The sequence below is a fragment of the Nannospalax galili genome, unplaced genomic scaffold, assembly GCF_000622305.1.
Source record: "Nannospalax galili isolate Female #2095 unplaced genomic scaffold, S.galili_v1.0 scaffold231, whole genome shotgun sequence".
Lineage (NCBI taxonomy): Eukaryota > Metazoa > Chordata > Mammalia > Rodentia > Spalacidae > Nannospalax > Nannospalax galili.
This window is the reverse complement of record NW_008330120.1, coordinates 498,447-513,960: the sequence shown is the minus strand read 5'-3', so window position 1 is coordinate 513,960 and position 15,514 is coordinate 498,447. Positions and strand designations below refer to the sequence as shown.

The 15,514-nt window shown below is 35.4% G+C and overlaps 1 protein-coding gene across 1 annotated transcript in view; it reads right to left on the bottom strand.

The window, feature by feature from the left end:
• Sycp2 (synaptonemal complex protein 2) overlaps positions 1 to 15,514 on the bottom strand; it is an 89,707-nt gene that overhangs the window by 26,023 nt on the left and 48,170 nt on the right. Inside the window, exons 18-28 of the mRNA XM_029568235.1 lie at positions 14,254 to 14,405; positions 11,459 to 11,528; positions 10,765 to 10,822; positions 10,163 to 10,293; positions 9,615 to 10,027; positions 6,578 to 6,705; positions 5,787 to 5,823; positions 4,388 to 4,452; positions 4,236 to 4,293; positions 3,721 to 3,776; positions 2,784 to 2,841 (exon numbers count right to left, since the gene is read on the bottom strand). Of these exons, the coding sequence (XP_029424095.1) occupies positions 2,784 to 2,841; positions 3,721 to 3,776; positions 4,236 to 4,293; positions 4,388 to 4,452; positions 5,787 to 5,823; positions 6,578 to 6,705; positions 9,615 to 10,027; positions 10,163 to 10,293; positions 10,765 to 10,822; positions 11,459 to 11,528; positions 14,254 to 14,405 (1,226 nt within the window). The remainder of the gene's footprint in view (positions 1 to 2,783; positions 2,842 to 3,720; positions 3,777 to 4,235; positions 4,294 to 4,387; positions 4,453 to 5,786; positions 5,824 to 6,577; positions 6,706 to 9,614; positions 10,028 to 10,162; positions 10,294 to 10,764; positions 10,823 to 11,458; positions 11,529 to 14,253; positions 14,406 to 15,514) is intronic.

The window sequence follows — 15,514 nt, the reverse complement described above, 5'->3', positions numbered from 1 at the left end:
ATCATGGGGATTTTGATTGGCATTGCATTGAATCTATAAATGGCTTTTGGTAGGATGGTCATTTTCACAATATTAATTCTTTCAATCCATGAGCATGGGAGGTCCTATCTCCTGCTGTCTTCCTCATCTCTTTAACAATTTAAAAATTTCATTGTAGGTAGATACATACTTAACTGGCTATGACTGGAGTTTTCTTGCTACTGAGAATTCAGATACTATAAACTTTTTAAAAATCTAATTCTTTATTGAATTTTTGCCATTTTCATACAATATACTTTGTAGTATTTAGATTCCGCATGCGCACCCTCACCCAAACTAATGTATTCTACTATACACACAATATGGTCTATAGAGTCTGATTTATGCCCCCCATGTACTTCAGTGTGGATCCATCCACTGGGCCCACCAAGAGTTCCAACCCTGTAAGACATTGTCTTTCCCCCTCTCGGCAGCCATCAATTACCAAAAGTTCCTTAGGTTGGGATTCTTACCTATTTTCCTATGTCCATGCTGGGATTTGTCTAATTTGAACTTGCATTGGACTTGTGCATTCTGTCACCATTGCTGTGAGTAACTAATATAGCTATCTGGAAGACTGTTTCATTGTGGTCATCCATCCCCTCTGGTTCTAACAATCTTCCCACCTCCTCTTCTGTAATGATTCCTGAGCCTTGGGGGGCAGAGACTGGAGATGTCACAGATCCCAGAAAAAAGAAAAAACCTACTTTTGACACATCCCTAGACCAAGGTAAGTTCTTTATTCGAAATACGCACCCTCATATTTACAGACAAGTGTACTTTCTACCCCCTCATCAAAGAAGCTTCGTTTTGAAACAGATGAGTATTACCGACTTTCAAAACTGGTCAGAGAGAATAAGTGTCTTTGAGATGATTAACCAAAGGAGATACATCTTCAATGCAACCTCTACAAAAAGGATCAATGCATCTCTCAACTCTCAACAGAGAAGTTTCCTTCCTTATATAGGAGATGATGATTAACACAGAAATCCACAACTGACCAATGTATAGAGAATAAGAGGCCACAGAGTGCTTACCCCTTATTAGGACACCTATATATTTTTTGAAAGAGGGTCCCCCTATAGTCCCAGCTGGCCTGGAACTTGATATGTAGTCCAGCCTGGCTTCTATCTCACAGCGATCTTCCTGCCTCAGCCTCCCAAGTGGGTGGGTTAAAGGTGTGCACCACCATGCTCAGCTTTGGGCTTTGTACTACATTTCTTAATGGTTCTCTAGATTTAGGATTTGGAAATATTCCCATGTATCGGCAGCTGAAGATATATTTTGATTTGTTTGTCACTCATCTTCAGAATTCAAAGATGGAAAATGCTCAGCCTTCAAGCCACCTTCTATTTTACTTCTTCCCAGTTAATCAGGTTTTTTAGGTACAAGAATGTGTACTTGGGTTTGGGTCTTCAATGATGTTCCGTTGATCTGTGTGTCTGTGTTTGTGCCAGTACCATGCTGTTTTTATGACTCTTGCTTTGTAGTACACTTTGAGATCTGGTATAGTAATCCCCTAGCTTTGATCTTCGTGCTCAGGGTTGCTTTGACTATTCAGGGTCTTTTGTGCTTCCATACGAATTTAAGGATTTTTTTTCTAATTCTGTGAAGTATGCCATGGGGATTTTGTTTGGGATTGCATTGAATCTATATAGTGCTTTTGGTAGGATGGTCATTTTCACAATATTAATTCTTCCAATCCATGAGCATGGGAGATCCTTCCATCTCCTGTTGTCTACTCAATCTTTTTAACCTTCTATTTTACTTCTTCCCAGTTAATCAGGTTTTTTAGGTACAAGAATGTGAGTGTCCCCCATGATACTCCACTCCATTTCTATCTCACACCACCGCTGCTATGGGTATTCCGAAACTCATTGTTCCCCTCCCCAAATCACCTTCATTAGGACGTCCAGCACCAGACTCAAAGCCACCTAAAGAGTTGTTATCAACAATTCACAGGATGAAGATTTGAGGTCTATGAAAATTTCAGATGATTTCTCAAAATTCAGTGACAACTTTGCTGATAGTGGAATGGAAAATTTAAACCAGATGGAGCAAATAATGTCGCACCATTTAGTTCCAGTCTCTCCAACTCAAACAAGCCTTCAACAACTCATACCATGTTCAAATTTCAACAGTACTACACAGGAAGGAGTTGCTTTTTTCTCTATAATCTTTCTGCTTTTCAGCTTATTTTTTAATCCTCTGAAGTAATATATAGTTTCTTTTGAAGATCCTTATCCTATGACAATTTGATATATGGTTGTTTCTGTTTTAAAGTCCCAGAATTAGCCAAGTTCCTTGGATTTAAGATCAAAGTTTTATTATCCTATGTACTTGCGCCGCTTGTTGCACTTAATCTACTTCTGATAAAATAAACAATTTATGAACTGAAATGCAGAAACAAAATTTCACATCTGAATGTTATTTCTAAACATCAGCATATATTCATAATTCTAGCTCTTACATAATTTTTAGTATTAAAAAGTTATTAAAAGAAGTACTGGTTTAAAAAAGATTTTTGTTTTATTTCTGAGTATGTCTTGTCTATGTATATGTACTACAGGCATTTGGGTGTCTACAGCAGCCAGAAGAAAGCCTCAGAGCCCCTGGAACTTGAGGTACAGGTGGTTGTTTAAGGTGCCTGTGATGTAGAACTGAACTCAGGTTCTCTGGAAAAGCAGCAAATGCTCTTAACCACTGAAACATCTCTCCAGTCCAAGAAATACTGTTTTTAATAAGCATAGGGTACTGCAACTTACTCTTTTATCTTTTCTTTTGAGAGACAGTTTGTGTTCATCATGACTCCTTAAACCTACCCTTGAAAAAGAAATATATGAATTAATTTCAAATATCTATCACATTGGGGTTTTTTAGTTTTTATTTTTAGGTGTATGAATTTTATGCCTGCATGTATGTAAGTGCAGCTACGTTGTGCAACGCCCATGGAAGCCAGAAAAAGGCGCTGGGTCTCCTGGAACTAGTTAAGGATGACTGCTAGCCTTCATAGTGGTGCTGAGATTTGAACCTGGGTCTTCTGCAAGAGGAGCCAGTGGTTGTAACCACTGAGCTATCTCTTCGGCCCCACATTTGTTTTCTTAAGATAGGATACACTGGACAATTCTATGTTTTCAGATTTAACTCTATCACTAAATGTATCATTAGCTACATAATTATAACCGGATTATTTTCTCCCCTCTGACTTTAGGGTTTTTTTAAGATGATGCTGAATGAAGGACTGACGTTTTTCAGCTTCATGATCAAGTATGTGACTAAGATGACTAATATTCAAATTGAGCATATTGGATTTCAAAATGCTGAGGTAATAGTCACAGCTAGAGTAATTCTAACAGTAGAAACCTTTTTTGGATTTATTTTTATTTTATATGTACGAGTATTTTTTGTTTGCATGTATGTAAGTGCACGCTTGAGTGCAATGCCCCCAAAGGCCAGAAAAGGGTGCCAGATCCCCTGGAACTGGAGTTATGTATAGTTGTGAACCACCATCTGGGTTCTGGGAACTGAACCTGAGGTCCTCTGCAAGACAAACAAGTACTGTTTACCCCCCTCAGCCATCTCTCTGGCCCCATGACAGCAGAATTTCAATTCATTCCTCTCATAGGTTAAAAACTCTCAGAAAGATAGACTGGGGTAGGAAGTATTATTTAAACCAAAATAACTATAACTTTTAAAACCTACAGTTTTATTGAGTTATCCATGCTGGTTTCTCTAGTTGTAGCTTGAAATTCTTGGATCTATATGGGAAATAAACGGGAAGAAAAAAAAGACATGTCAAAATAAAAAAAAAATAAATGAACAAATAAAGTCTAGTTTCTTTCACTTCATAGAGATTAATAAAATTAAGTTTACCCTAATACAGTAAAATACACTGACAATACAGTAAAATACACTGACAGCTAAACAAAAGTGTGTTTTAAATGTATCACATAGTAAGGAAAGTGATTTTCTTCAAAAAAACAAGTCTACATTCTTCCAAACCCGTTCCTCATTTTTTTTCTCCTACCTCATTTCAAAAGACTCGGAAAAACAAAACGTAGATATACCTAAACTGGTTATCCAAATAAATTATTATATAGTTAAAAAATTTAAAGTATATGTATATGAAGATACACATCTAAAACATGTACTCGTAATTACATATAAAATTCAAGGTAACTACTAAATAACTAAATATAAAATTATTTCTAGCTTACTCCAAGTTTTATAACCGGTTCATCAGTGCCATTCAAACTGAAATTGTAAACATCATTCCTGTGAAAATGAAGGCAAATATTAGTTTCATTATGTAATAATTTAGTCTCTTCAAGTATGAAGAAAATTGAAAGATTTATGAAAATTTACTCACAATGGACATCCAGAAGTAACATTAGCAAAAGTAGTCTGCAGTTTTCTGTAACTTTTTTTCTGAACCTTTTCCAAAATACAAAAGATGTTAACAAAAAAATATTTAAACATATAGATTATCATCTGTTGTGGGTAAGTCATTGTTTCAGACTCTCATTTTCTTTTAACTCTTAAACTTTAACCTCAAAGTTTTCTTAAGTTTATGCAAAATCTTATATAAAAGTCAAAAAGGTAAGTATCAGCTAGTTTTGTTAATAGTATTCATATAACCTATAACTCAAAATATACTTAATGAGATCATAAAGTAATGAGGGTAGAAATGAATCTAAGTAAAACAATAAGGGAATAATAATTGTACACATTTTGTTAAGGAAATGAAACTATGCTTAGATACATAAATTATCACTAAATAATTGTTACTGATCAGAAATAATCAGAAGTCTTATTTACTATCCATAAGAAACATTAATTTTGCAAGACTTCTTAAACTTAATACTTTTGATTATTTGATATAGACTTAGCTGCATTACTCCAACATGTTTACCACTTAACTTAGTATTTTTTTGATCATTTATCTGACACATCCTCTCAATATAATATTTTGTTGTAGTGTTTCTCAGTCAGGCTGTTCTCAATTTTAACATCTTCCTGTGTCACTCAGCTTCCACACTGCTAGAATTGCAGGGATACACCACCACACACAGTTCTCGATGTGATTTTACCAGTGTTCACATACATGTTTATTTGTGCTAAAGAGTATTTAAGAATGAGTAGATATGTTTAAAAGGAAATTCAAGTATGAGCAAAACACTTGGGGATCTGAGGTGGACCAAAGTATTAACAAAGATACGAAACTATTCAAAACAGTTACACTCCAGACAAAGACTGCCGAGGAGGCAAAAAGCCTACAACAGTTAATAACTGTTTTTAGCAGAAGCTATTGTACAGACACAGGATTCTTGCCGATTGAGCTTTTTCTTCAATCAAAGCATCTTAAGTTTTCACAAAGAGGACACACTCTAAAACTTTGCTTCCAAGGGACAATAAAAAGTGAGAGCCTGCTGACTCGGGTTCTTTCCAGTCAGTGTTCTATTTATAGCCTCAGCCGTCTTAATTTTGAGATAGGATCTCACTAAGGTGCCCAGGTAGGCCATGAACTTTCAATCTTCCTGCCTCAGCTTCCCCAGTATCAGGAGTGTTCCATGAGGCCTGGCAGAAAAGCAGCATTTTCACTGAAAAGTGCTATTTCGGGTACTTGTCACGAAATTTATCTGTTGTTATAATTCTTTTGGTAGTATTCTATGACCTTGAATCCGATTTCATTTTTAAACTACCATTTTAATATTTAAAGTCAAATATCAAGTTTGCCTATAAGTTTGGTGAAGTTAAACAGCACCTACCTTACTGAGCTGTTGGTCAAATCTGTTTGCAAATATACTATAAAAAAATGTTGACAATATTTAAAAAGAAACTTAGTATCAGTAAAATATTTTTATAAAACCAAAAATGGTGTAAAACACATTTGAATCATTAAATTTGGTATGCCATAAAACGAGCACCAACATGTACCTAATATGAAATCTCAACTCAGTCTGATAGTTTTGCAACTTTTACTTATAAAAAATAGTAATTAAAATAGTTGATTCTAAATTGAATCATTAATGTAGCAGGATGTGTCAAACAATTTAAAAGGTATAGTTCTGCATGGAAGTATTTTTTACAGCGTAAGGCCAGAGTCAATTTAAACTTAAATGAAAAATCTGACAGCTGATAAATGGACATTTGTAATAATTAATTTTCATAAAGATTGCAAACAAGAAACCCATTATTTAATACATTATTTCAGCTCATTGAAACTTTTTATCAAGCAATATATTTTAATAGATTTAACTTTACTATTACCAGGCTCTATAAATAAAATTCCAAGATGTTTCTATCCTAAAGATTTCACTCTCAAATGGCAATACTGTATTGTTCGGTATTTTTTTTTGACATTTTATAAGGTATAACCAGGTACTAAAATGCCAAATTACATATAATTTAAATAGCTACTATTCATAATAGTAATTAGTATTTTCTTATGGAAAGTTACATTATTTAAATGTATGCCCAAAACATTTTTTTTCAAAATGTGTATACCGTTTAGTTTTACCTGTCAAAAACTCTTCATGTCTTAAATGTATTAATATACCTGCCATTCGAAGACTCCTTTAACTGTCTTGCAGACTCTGTGTTGTCACTTAAGCTGTGTCTCTTATTTATTTGGCTTATCAAGGATTCTGCTGCACCAGTAAATCCTTTCCCTTTTGACTTTTCTTTCTGAAACAATTTATAAGTTACTTTAAAACTCCACTAGTTAGTTTTCAAAAGAAAATAAAGGCTAAAAGAAAGATTAAGAAATATGGTTCTATTGAGACCTACAAAAAGAAATAGGAGGTCATAAATTAGTAACTTTGGGCTTCATAAAGCAGTCAAAACCACTCAGGATAAGTCTTTTAACATATGGAACCATGATGAATGCTTTGCATTTTTTAGTTACTCATAAGAAAAAAATACTTCCGGGAAAAGTGCCAGTTCTTTGAAAAGACCAATAAGCTTGGCACAGCTCTAGCCTGGTTACCTAAAGAATAAAACAAAAAAAAATCTAAATTATTATTACCTGTAATGAAAGAGGCTTTCATTCTGAATCACAGGCACAGAGAAGTAATAATTAAGGGACTTTATAATTTATAAGTTCTATGTCTGCAACTTTCACAGCAAAGAGGACATGTGTTAATTTCCTGGAGACAATTTTCAAAAATTCAGGATAAGAAACAGATTACCCAAAAATGCCTCTATTTATTAATCAAATCAATGATTAACCTCCTAAAACAAAAGCACCAGACCAAGCTGGGTTTACTGGTGAATTCATTTAAGGAAAAAATTCTTTCAAATTCTTTATATTCTTCTAGGAGACATAAAAGGGTATACTTCCTAATATATCCTAGGAGGTCCAATCCTCAAATATTACAAAAGAAAACTTTTGGCCAGCAGCTCTCATGAGTACAGATGCAAAAATTTAATAAGTATCAATAACTCAAACCCAACAATGTATAAAAGAATTATGCACCAGGGGTATGATTCAACACTTAAAAACCAATTTGTGTAATTTATCATGTCAATAAAGTTTTATCAATAAATGTATAAGAAGCATCTAATAAAACCCACCACCATTAATGATAAAAATTCTCTGGAATACTCATGTGTAAACCTACTATCTCCAGTACATATATTTTCACATAAAACAGTTGAACTGGAGGTTACCCTATTCAGGGATTATGCTCATCCCAGAAGCCATAGGTTGCCAAATGAAAAGCCTAATGCAAGAGGAGGGGGCCTGAATGTGGTCAAAATACAATGGATGAAATGCTTGAATGAATAATTAAAAAAAAAAAGCCCAGTGACAGGTATGAGATATCTCTCCTCGTGCTATTGGTTAGAAGTGTCCCAGAAACCCCCAAATAATACACGCTATTGCCATTGCTCTTGGTTGCTCCCCCAGAACTTGACACTGTGCCAAGGCACACCAGGGTTTTAAGTTCTGGCCATCTGAATTGAATCTTAATGGTGGTATGTCACCAATATTTGTGAAAGCACACAAAATATATAACAAAAATGTAACACAAACCTTACTATAAACCATAGACATGAGCTAATAATCATAGAGCTTCATTTCTAGAAAGTATACCACAAAAGTTGTTAATAGGGAAATGGAAACCAGAGTACATGAGCAGTCTCTGTACTAGCTACTCAACTTTTGTAAACATGAAACTGTTCTTAAAAAAAAAAAGTTTTAAACCCCTGCAAATTGAAAGCACTGCAAAGTAAGAATTATTACCAGTATAATTTTAGGTAATTCACTTTTAAAAATTCTAACAATCCTTAAAGATATACAGTCTCTTGATTTTATATTTACTTTTTTTTGGGGGGTCAAGCACATGTACTTTAAAAACTGCAATAAAAATTGATATTTTAGTCATTTTGATGTCCATGTTTTTGTAACTACTGGTATTAAGTTATCGCTTACAGTCCCTTCTTGAGAATTTCATGGTGATAAAAATGTTAACAAAATGAGCCTCCTCTAAAATAGTGTTATGACTTCAGGTCTTCCAGAATAGGAGATAGTTTGAGAAGTCTGAATCACTGAATGGCATAGGTGCTGCTGTTCTGTGCTGATCTAAGAGTTAAGACAATGACAGATGAGTGCTCTATAGGAGAGTGTTCCACAGAAATGGCAGAAAACACTGTAGAACAATAGAGGGAATTGTTCTACAATAGAGGAATGACACTACTGGGGCAGGGGTAGGTATTTTTAAAAATCAGACCACATCTTAGAAAAGGTGTTTTGATTTTTGACACTGATAAACATCTGAGAGAATTTAAAGGGACAAAAGACTTATTCTTTTCATCACAGTTTCAGAGGCTTCAGTCCATCGTCCCTTGGCCTTGTCACCTCAGGCATGAGGATAGGCTGAAGATCATGGTGAGTATCATGTGGCAGAGAAGTCTGTCTGCCTCATGGCAACATAAAGCAGAGAGAAGGAAGAGGCCTGGGTGACACTGCCCTTCACTAACAAGATCCTACTGACTGCCTCTGACCAAGCTCATCCAGCAGCCCATCTAGCCATGAACTAATTTCTAAAAGAGCTAAACATTTCTCAAAGGTTTGATCCACTAGGTGGGACCAAGCCTTCAACACATGAGTCTTTGTAGGACACACAGTATACACAAATCACAAACCACAACAGATGTTCAATAGAGTTTCTATACTTTGAAAAAAATCTCAAATTGGAAAGTTCTGTAACAATCTTCATCTCTCTTCTCCACAAAGTTAAAACCAACATCAAAAGAAAGCACATACTCATACACCCCAGTCATTTACAGAAAAGAAACATAAGAGCTATGTGAGGAGTTCAACATGCATGTTGAAAAGGACAGAATGAGAGAAATATAAAAAAATGAACAGTAAGGATAATTAATTCTCTATGTATTTATATGCCTGCTTATGCCAAGCACTGTTCTACAAGGACCATGTTAGGGGATGAATGAGGAGTTCAAAGAAGAATTTTCAGCATCTAGGAATTGGATGAAAAGACATTTATACATATCGAGTTTGTAGCAATCAATCAAGCTGCTTTTCCATGTAGGTATCTTATGAGTATAGAGAAATCAACATGGTGAAAATTTACCATTGCTTTTTGTTCCAACTCATAGGAATTGAGTTCAGAAGTCAATTCTCTCCCTGACTTCATATGACTTTTCATATTTTTTCTAGAAGGGCTTTTATCACAAATAGTAGTATTCACATCTTTCGACAATATGCATTTCTTCTTATAGATGAGAGACTCCTCAGTTGTCGTATTTAGGAGTACTGATTTAAAAGTAGTTTCGGATTCAATATGCCAATCGTTCCTTGTGCTTTCGGTATTTTTCTCCTGTGCATTTTTAGGATGATGTTCTTGATTGTTTCCTTGGCAAAGAACTTCTCTTTCATTTATTTTGTTATGCCTGACTATTTCATTCCCAGACTTCGCCTTCTGTGTTTCTTCAGGATCTTCATCAGATGCTGATCTTTTAGCACGTTTTTTGTTAACAACGACATCTAATGGAAAAATGAGAATTAATTCTAGAATAAATATACTGGTAATATCTAAATTCTGTTGTAACCCAAAACACTTGCTAGGTATTTGAGTTAGTATTTCCATGAACTGCTATGGAATAACAGATAAAACTTCACCTTTGTTAAATGTGTCTCCTGGTAAATTACACATTCTTGGGCTAGTACATATCTTAATAGTTGTTACAGGTGTCCAACATGACCATTTGGAGTGTGTTTTATTTTCAGAGATGTCTACATCACCAGGTAATCTAGAAAAAAATTCATTTATTCAATATATTCTACAACATTAGTGCATGACTCTATGTGACATTTTATGTAGTTAATATTTATTGAGAACATGCGTTAGCAGTAAAGTATGGAAATATTTTCATACACCATGACAAAATTATATGACTGAAATCTACCTACATACATCTTACGTCCCTTCATGCATTCTACAGTGAATTTAAACTAAGTTAACTATTTCCACACTTTTATTTTTAAAATCCTACTCATTTAAGTCTCTCAACTTAAAAAGTTACAGCTGGTTGATATGGAAAGAAAAAGCACAGAATATTCCTCATTGCACCATCAAACTCATCCTCAACAGATTAATGCTACGATAGATGCTAATTCTAGTAATACAAAGGAGGCCTTTCTTTCAAAACTGTTAAATCCAATATTATCCACAAATCATATTAATACACAAAAGTGATCTGATGGGACTTTTTCATACTTACACAGGTTCGTGTGTTTTTTCCACTGTTGGTGAATCAGGGTAAGTATCCTTGAGTTCATCTAAATAAAGCAAAATCTGCTGTATATTCATTTTCTCATGTGATTGGAAGAACTAAATGGGAGCTAATATATGTTTATAAAAGTGGTCATGTTGGGGTGAAAACACTGAACTTGCCTCCTTCCTCTCAGACTCACTTATTGGGAGCAAAGGTTGCAGTGTATTTTCTTTTTCTTTTTTTTTTTAAGGAACTGTTTCTTTAGATAAATTAAAATGGCTATACTATTGATATAAGTAAAGCTCAAATCAAGTTATAGAAACCCTGAATTTACTTGCTAAACAGAACCAAAACAGCTTATGCATTACCAAAACAGCTCCATTAAAACAAAGTAGATTTACATTTCTTAATATGAGGAAAAAAACAAGGTGAGTTAAGTTTGTTTAACAAACAATTCACATTTCTTATAGCATCAAAATTTCCTTATATAACACCAACACACTCATAAATTTGAAATCTGAAGTTACTGGAAGTGATTGAGGCGAAAAGGAAGTACAGAAAAAGTACACATTTGCTCTTCTCCTCTTCCCCACCAACTCTCACACACTCACACACACACACACACACACACACACACACACACACACACTCACACACACACTCACACAGAGTGAACAGAATTAAAACTAAAAGTACATACTAAAATTTTGGTCTAGGAATTCAGTGTCCTCATTTTCTATGTTTTCTACAAATTCAGCAGTTCTTGTATGCTACAAACAGGAAATATATTAATGAAAACTTAAGGCATTATGTAATATTTTAAATGTTTCCTAAATTTTTGTGATTTTCACACAATAAAATTTTATGGTATTTAGATCCCTTCCCCATCCACACCTCTCACTACTGCCTCCCTCCCAAGTCAATGAACTCATTATTGATACACTATGGTGTACAGTCTGATTTGTGTCCCCATATGTCTCGCAGCGTGGGTCCATTCACTAGAGCCTAGTCAACCCACCAAGAGTCCCATCCCTGGAAGACACTGGCTCTCCCGCTCCTAGTAGCCATCAGTTGCCAAAGGTATCTTATGCTGGACTGGGATTTCTTACCCACATCCCCATGTCTATGCTGGGATTTTGTCTGGTTTGAGCTCGCATGGGACTTATGAATGCTGTCACCATTGCTGAGTTTATATGTGTAGCTGACTAGCTGCCTGGAAAGCTGTTTCCTTGTGGTCATCCACTGCCCTCTGGCTCTTAGATTCTTTCTACCTCCTCTTCTGCAATGATCCCTGAACCTTGTTTGGAAGGCAGAAGTTTGAAGCAGATGTTCTATTCAGGGATGAACAGACACAGAATAATTGTGAGATGCTTAACCTTAAGTGACTCATTTTCAATGCAACCTCTAATCAGATGAATGCATCTTTTTTTTTTGTCTTTTTGAAGCAGGGTCTCCCTGTAGGCCCAGGTGTCCTGGAACTCACTACGTAGACCAGGCTGGCCTTGAACTCACAGAGATCCACCTGCCTCTGCCTCCCAAGTGCTGGGACTACAGGCTTGCACCACCACACATCTTTCTTTTTTAAAATATTTTTATTATTTTTATTTTATGTGTATGAGTGTATTGTCGGCATGTATGTGTGTGCACCAGTGTTGTGCAATGCTGTGAAAGTCAGAAGAGGGCTTCAGATTCCCCGGGAACTGGAGTTAAGGACGGTTTGTAGCTGACATGTGGGTGGCTTAGAATCGAAACCGGGTCCTCTGCAAGAGCACTCAGTTCTCTTAATCACTGAGCCATCTCTCCAGCTCCATGAATGCATCTTTCAACTCTCACCAGAGAGGTTTCCTTATGCAGCAGATGGTGATTGACACGTGAACTTTTTAAAGACAATTAAGGTTTGAAAACCTAAGTGTGCCTTGGTATGAAAATTAGGCAGTATACCTATTTCATAACTATTCACACTCTAGAATATTTCCTTTCTTGAAACATAAGAAAATAACTTTCATTATAGACAAGGAGGCAGAAGACTCTACAAATTTTCTAATTGAATCTCCCAGCTAAAATAATTTAAGTTACTGACAATTTCTAGAATTTTCACATTCTAGAAATGTTGATTTCATACACCATGACTCTATACTCTCTTTACTAAACTGCACAGAAGACCTGACATTTACGAAGTATTAAATCATTTAAAAGTTGTGGCCATTTATCAAGTAACTTTCTCTGAAGCAAGATTTTTCCCTTCCATAGCCAAGAGATTGTCAATCCAGATCAAATTAAAATCTGCCATCATTATAAAAAAAATATACTGTCGAGACCCAGATAAGATGTATAACTAGGATGTTAGTCACGTCACTAACTGAAAAATAGTGATCTTATTACCGAACACTTAAGTAGGCAATTTATACTGTTACTTTGAAACTACTTTTATAATATGTTCAACTCTGATGCCATTTATCTTTCTGCACATACTAACGAGTTTTTAAACATGTGTTCTTTTTTATGTTAATGCAAAGACTATTATGCATAGAGAAAATTGTGTATGCTTGTGAACAGGAGTTAAAATTTAATCTTAAATTTGGTTTTCCACATCACCTAACACTTATTCTTCGGTTCTCTTTTACCTCACAGTATCTCTTCTGCATCTTTACCTGTCCCTTCAACAGAGCCTTGTGAGACACTTGCCATTGCATACTCCAGATTGAGAAAAGCATCCATTATGTACTCATTTATAAACTTGTCTCTATTTTTCCTTACCCATTCACTATTCGGTCACTTTACATGAAAAGGAACACATTTCCTACTTAATATCCATCTGACTTATCTTTATCCTTCAAAAGTCAATCATAGTCCCTACTCCCTCCTGATGATCACCTTTCTTCCATCCATGGCCTGGCTCCTGCTTCTTCACTGGGTTCTTACTCCATCCTCACTATGTCTGATGATGCTTATGCTATACTTAAATAATCTTAATCTCTGTAATCACGTGCCATGGCTTTGAGATACTTAAAAACAGAGTACATACAAGGTGTGGTGGGGAACACCTTTAATCCCAGCACTCAGGAGACAGAGGCAGGTAAATCTCTTTGAGTTAAGAGATCCTGGTCTACACAGTGAGAGAGGTCCAGGCCAGCCAGGGCTACACAGTGAGACCCTGTTAAAAAAAAACCTACTTTGATCTCATATATTTGTACCAGTCTTTCTCAGAACAGACATACATTTGTATGTTGAACTAAGAATAATGAGACGTCTACTTCTCTTGCCAAATGTGTAAATTAGAGGTACAGTGAAAAGGCATCTCGGATGTTTTATTGTAAGCACAGTAAATGAGTTAGGTCTCATAAGGACGCTGCTTTCAAGGATAATAATTGATGTCCAGAAAAACATATGTAACTTTCTAAACAAATTGGGATATTTGCAAAAGAAGGTAACTCAATATATTTCTAAAATAACTTATTAAAACTTATCCTTAAAACACTTTCAAAATATACTTACTTTGTTTGTCTTTACTCTCTTTCTTCCTTCAAATGGTCTGGGTTTAAGTGACATAGCATTACCCATTCCATTTTCTGATGTTTTAGAAACAACAGCTTTTTCTGAAGAATTTATCAACTGCAGTGGTGGCTTAATTCTTTTTGATGGTGTTGCTAAAAGGAAAAAAGATTGCTAGGTATTTTTTTTTCTTTTCTGTTACAGAGGAACTTTCAGACGAGGAAGGTTAAGAAATGGATGTTTTTGGTTTAGATGAGTATGATGGCTAATTACATCTCTCAACTTGACAAACCTAGAAGAGGGAACCTCAACTAAAGAATTTTGTCTATCAGATGGGCCTGTGGTCATGGTCTGTAGTGCATCTTCTTAACTGATGATTGATCGAGGAAGACCCAGGAAGAGCCATCCCATTGTGGGTGGTGCCATCCCTGAACAGGTGGGCCTGGGCTAGATAAGAAACATAGCTGAGCAAGCCAAGGGAAGGAGCCCAATAAACCGTGTTCCTCCATGGTCTCTGCTTTAACTTCTGTCTCCAGGTTCTGGTCTTGAGTTCCTACATTGGCTTCCCTCCGTAATGGATTATAACCTGGTAAGCCAAATAAACTCTTCCTTCCCCAGGTTGCTTTTGGTCAATGTTTTGTTACAGCAACAGAGAAGAAAACCAGGGAACCAAGAAGGTAGAAGTGGTACGTTTACCAGGAAGGGGAAGAGAAAAACTGTCAGGACAGACAGAGTGATTCAAACAGAAAACCAGTAATTTGAGAAACCTGTCATACACTGGAAAGTTACTCAAAAGGCAAATGTGCATTTTGGAATGGAAGGTCCTTAATAAATCATCAACACTAATTTTATTTAAAGCAAATAATATAGAATCACCATTTTTTTTTACTTTTCCTTGAATCTTAGTATAGGCCAGGAACTCTCAATGTCTCACAAGGTTGTTGAATGACTTTTGTTTCATCTTTAAACAAACTAAGAAGTATTTTAGTTCCATGTAATGGAAAAGAAATTGATCCTGAATTTAGATAGAGCACAATCTGTGCAAAGCACAAACCTGGAAGTGAAGAATTAAACCCAAGAAGCCTGATTAATTGAATTTTTAAAATCACTATGTCATAGTACCTCCTGCTTAAATGATGATAGACGATGCAGAATAGTAATACTTTGAAAACTGTTTACACTTTTAATTAAAAGATGTGTGGACTTCTGTTTTACCAATTGTTACATTCTCTATGTTTACTCAAGGTACATTATGTCCAGAATT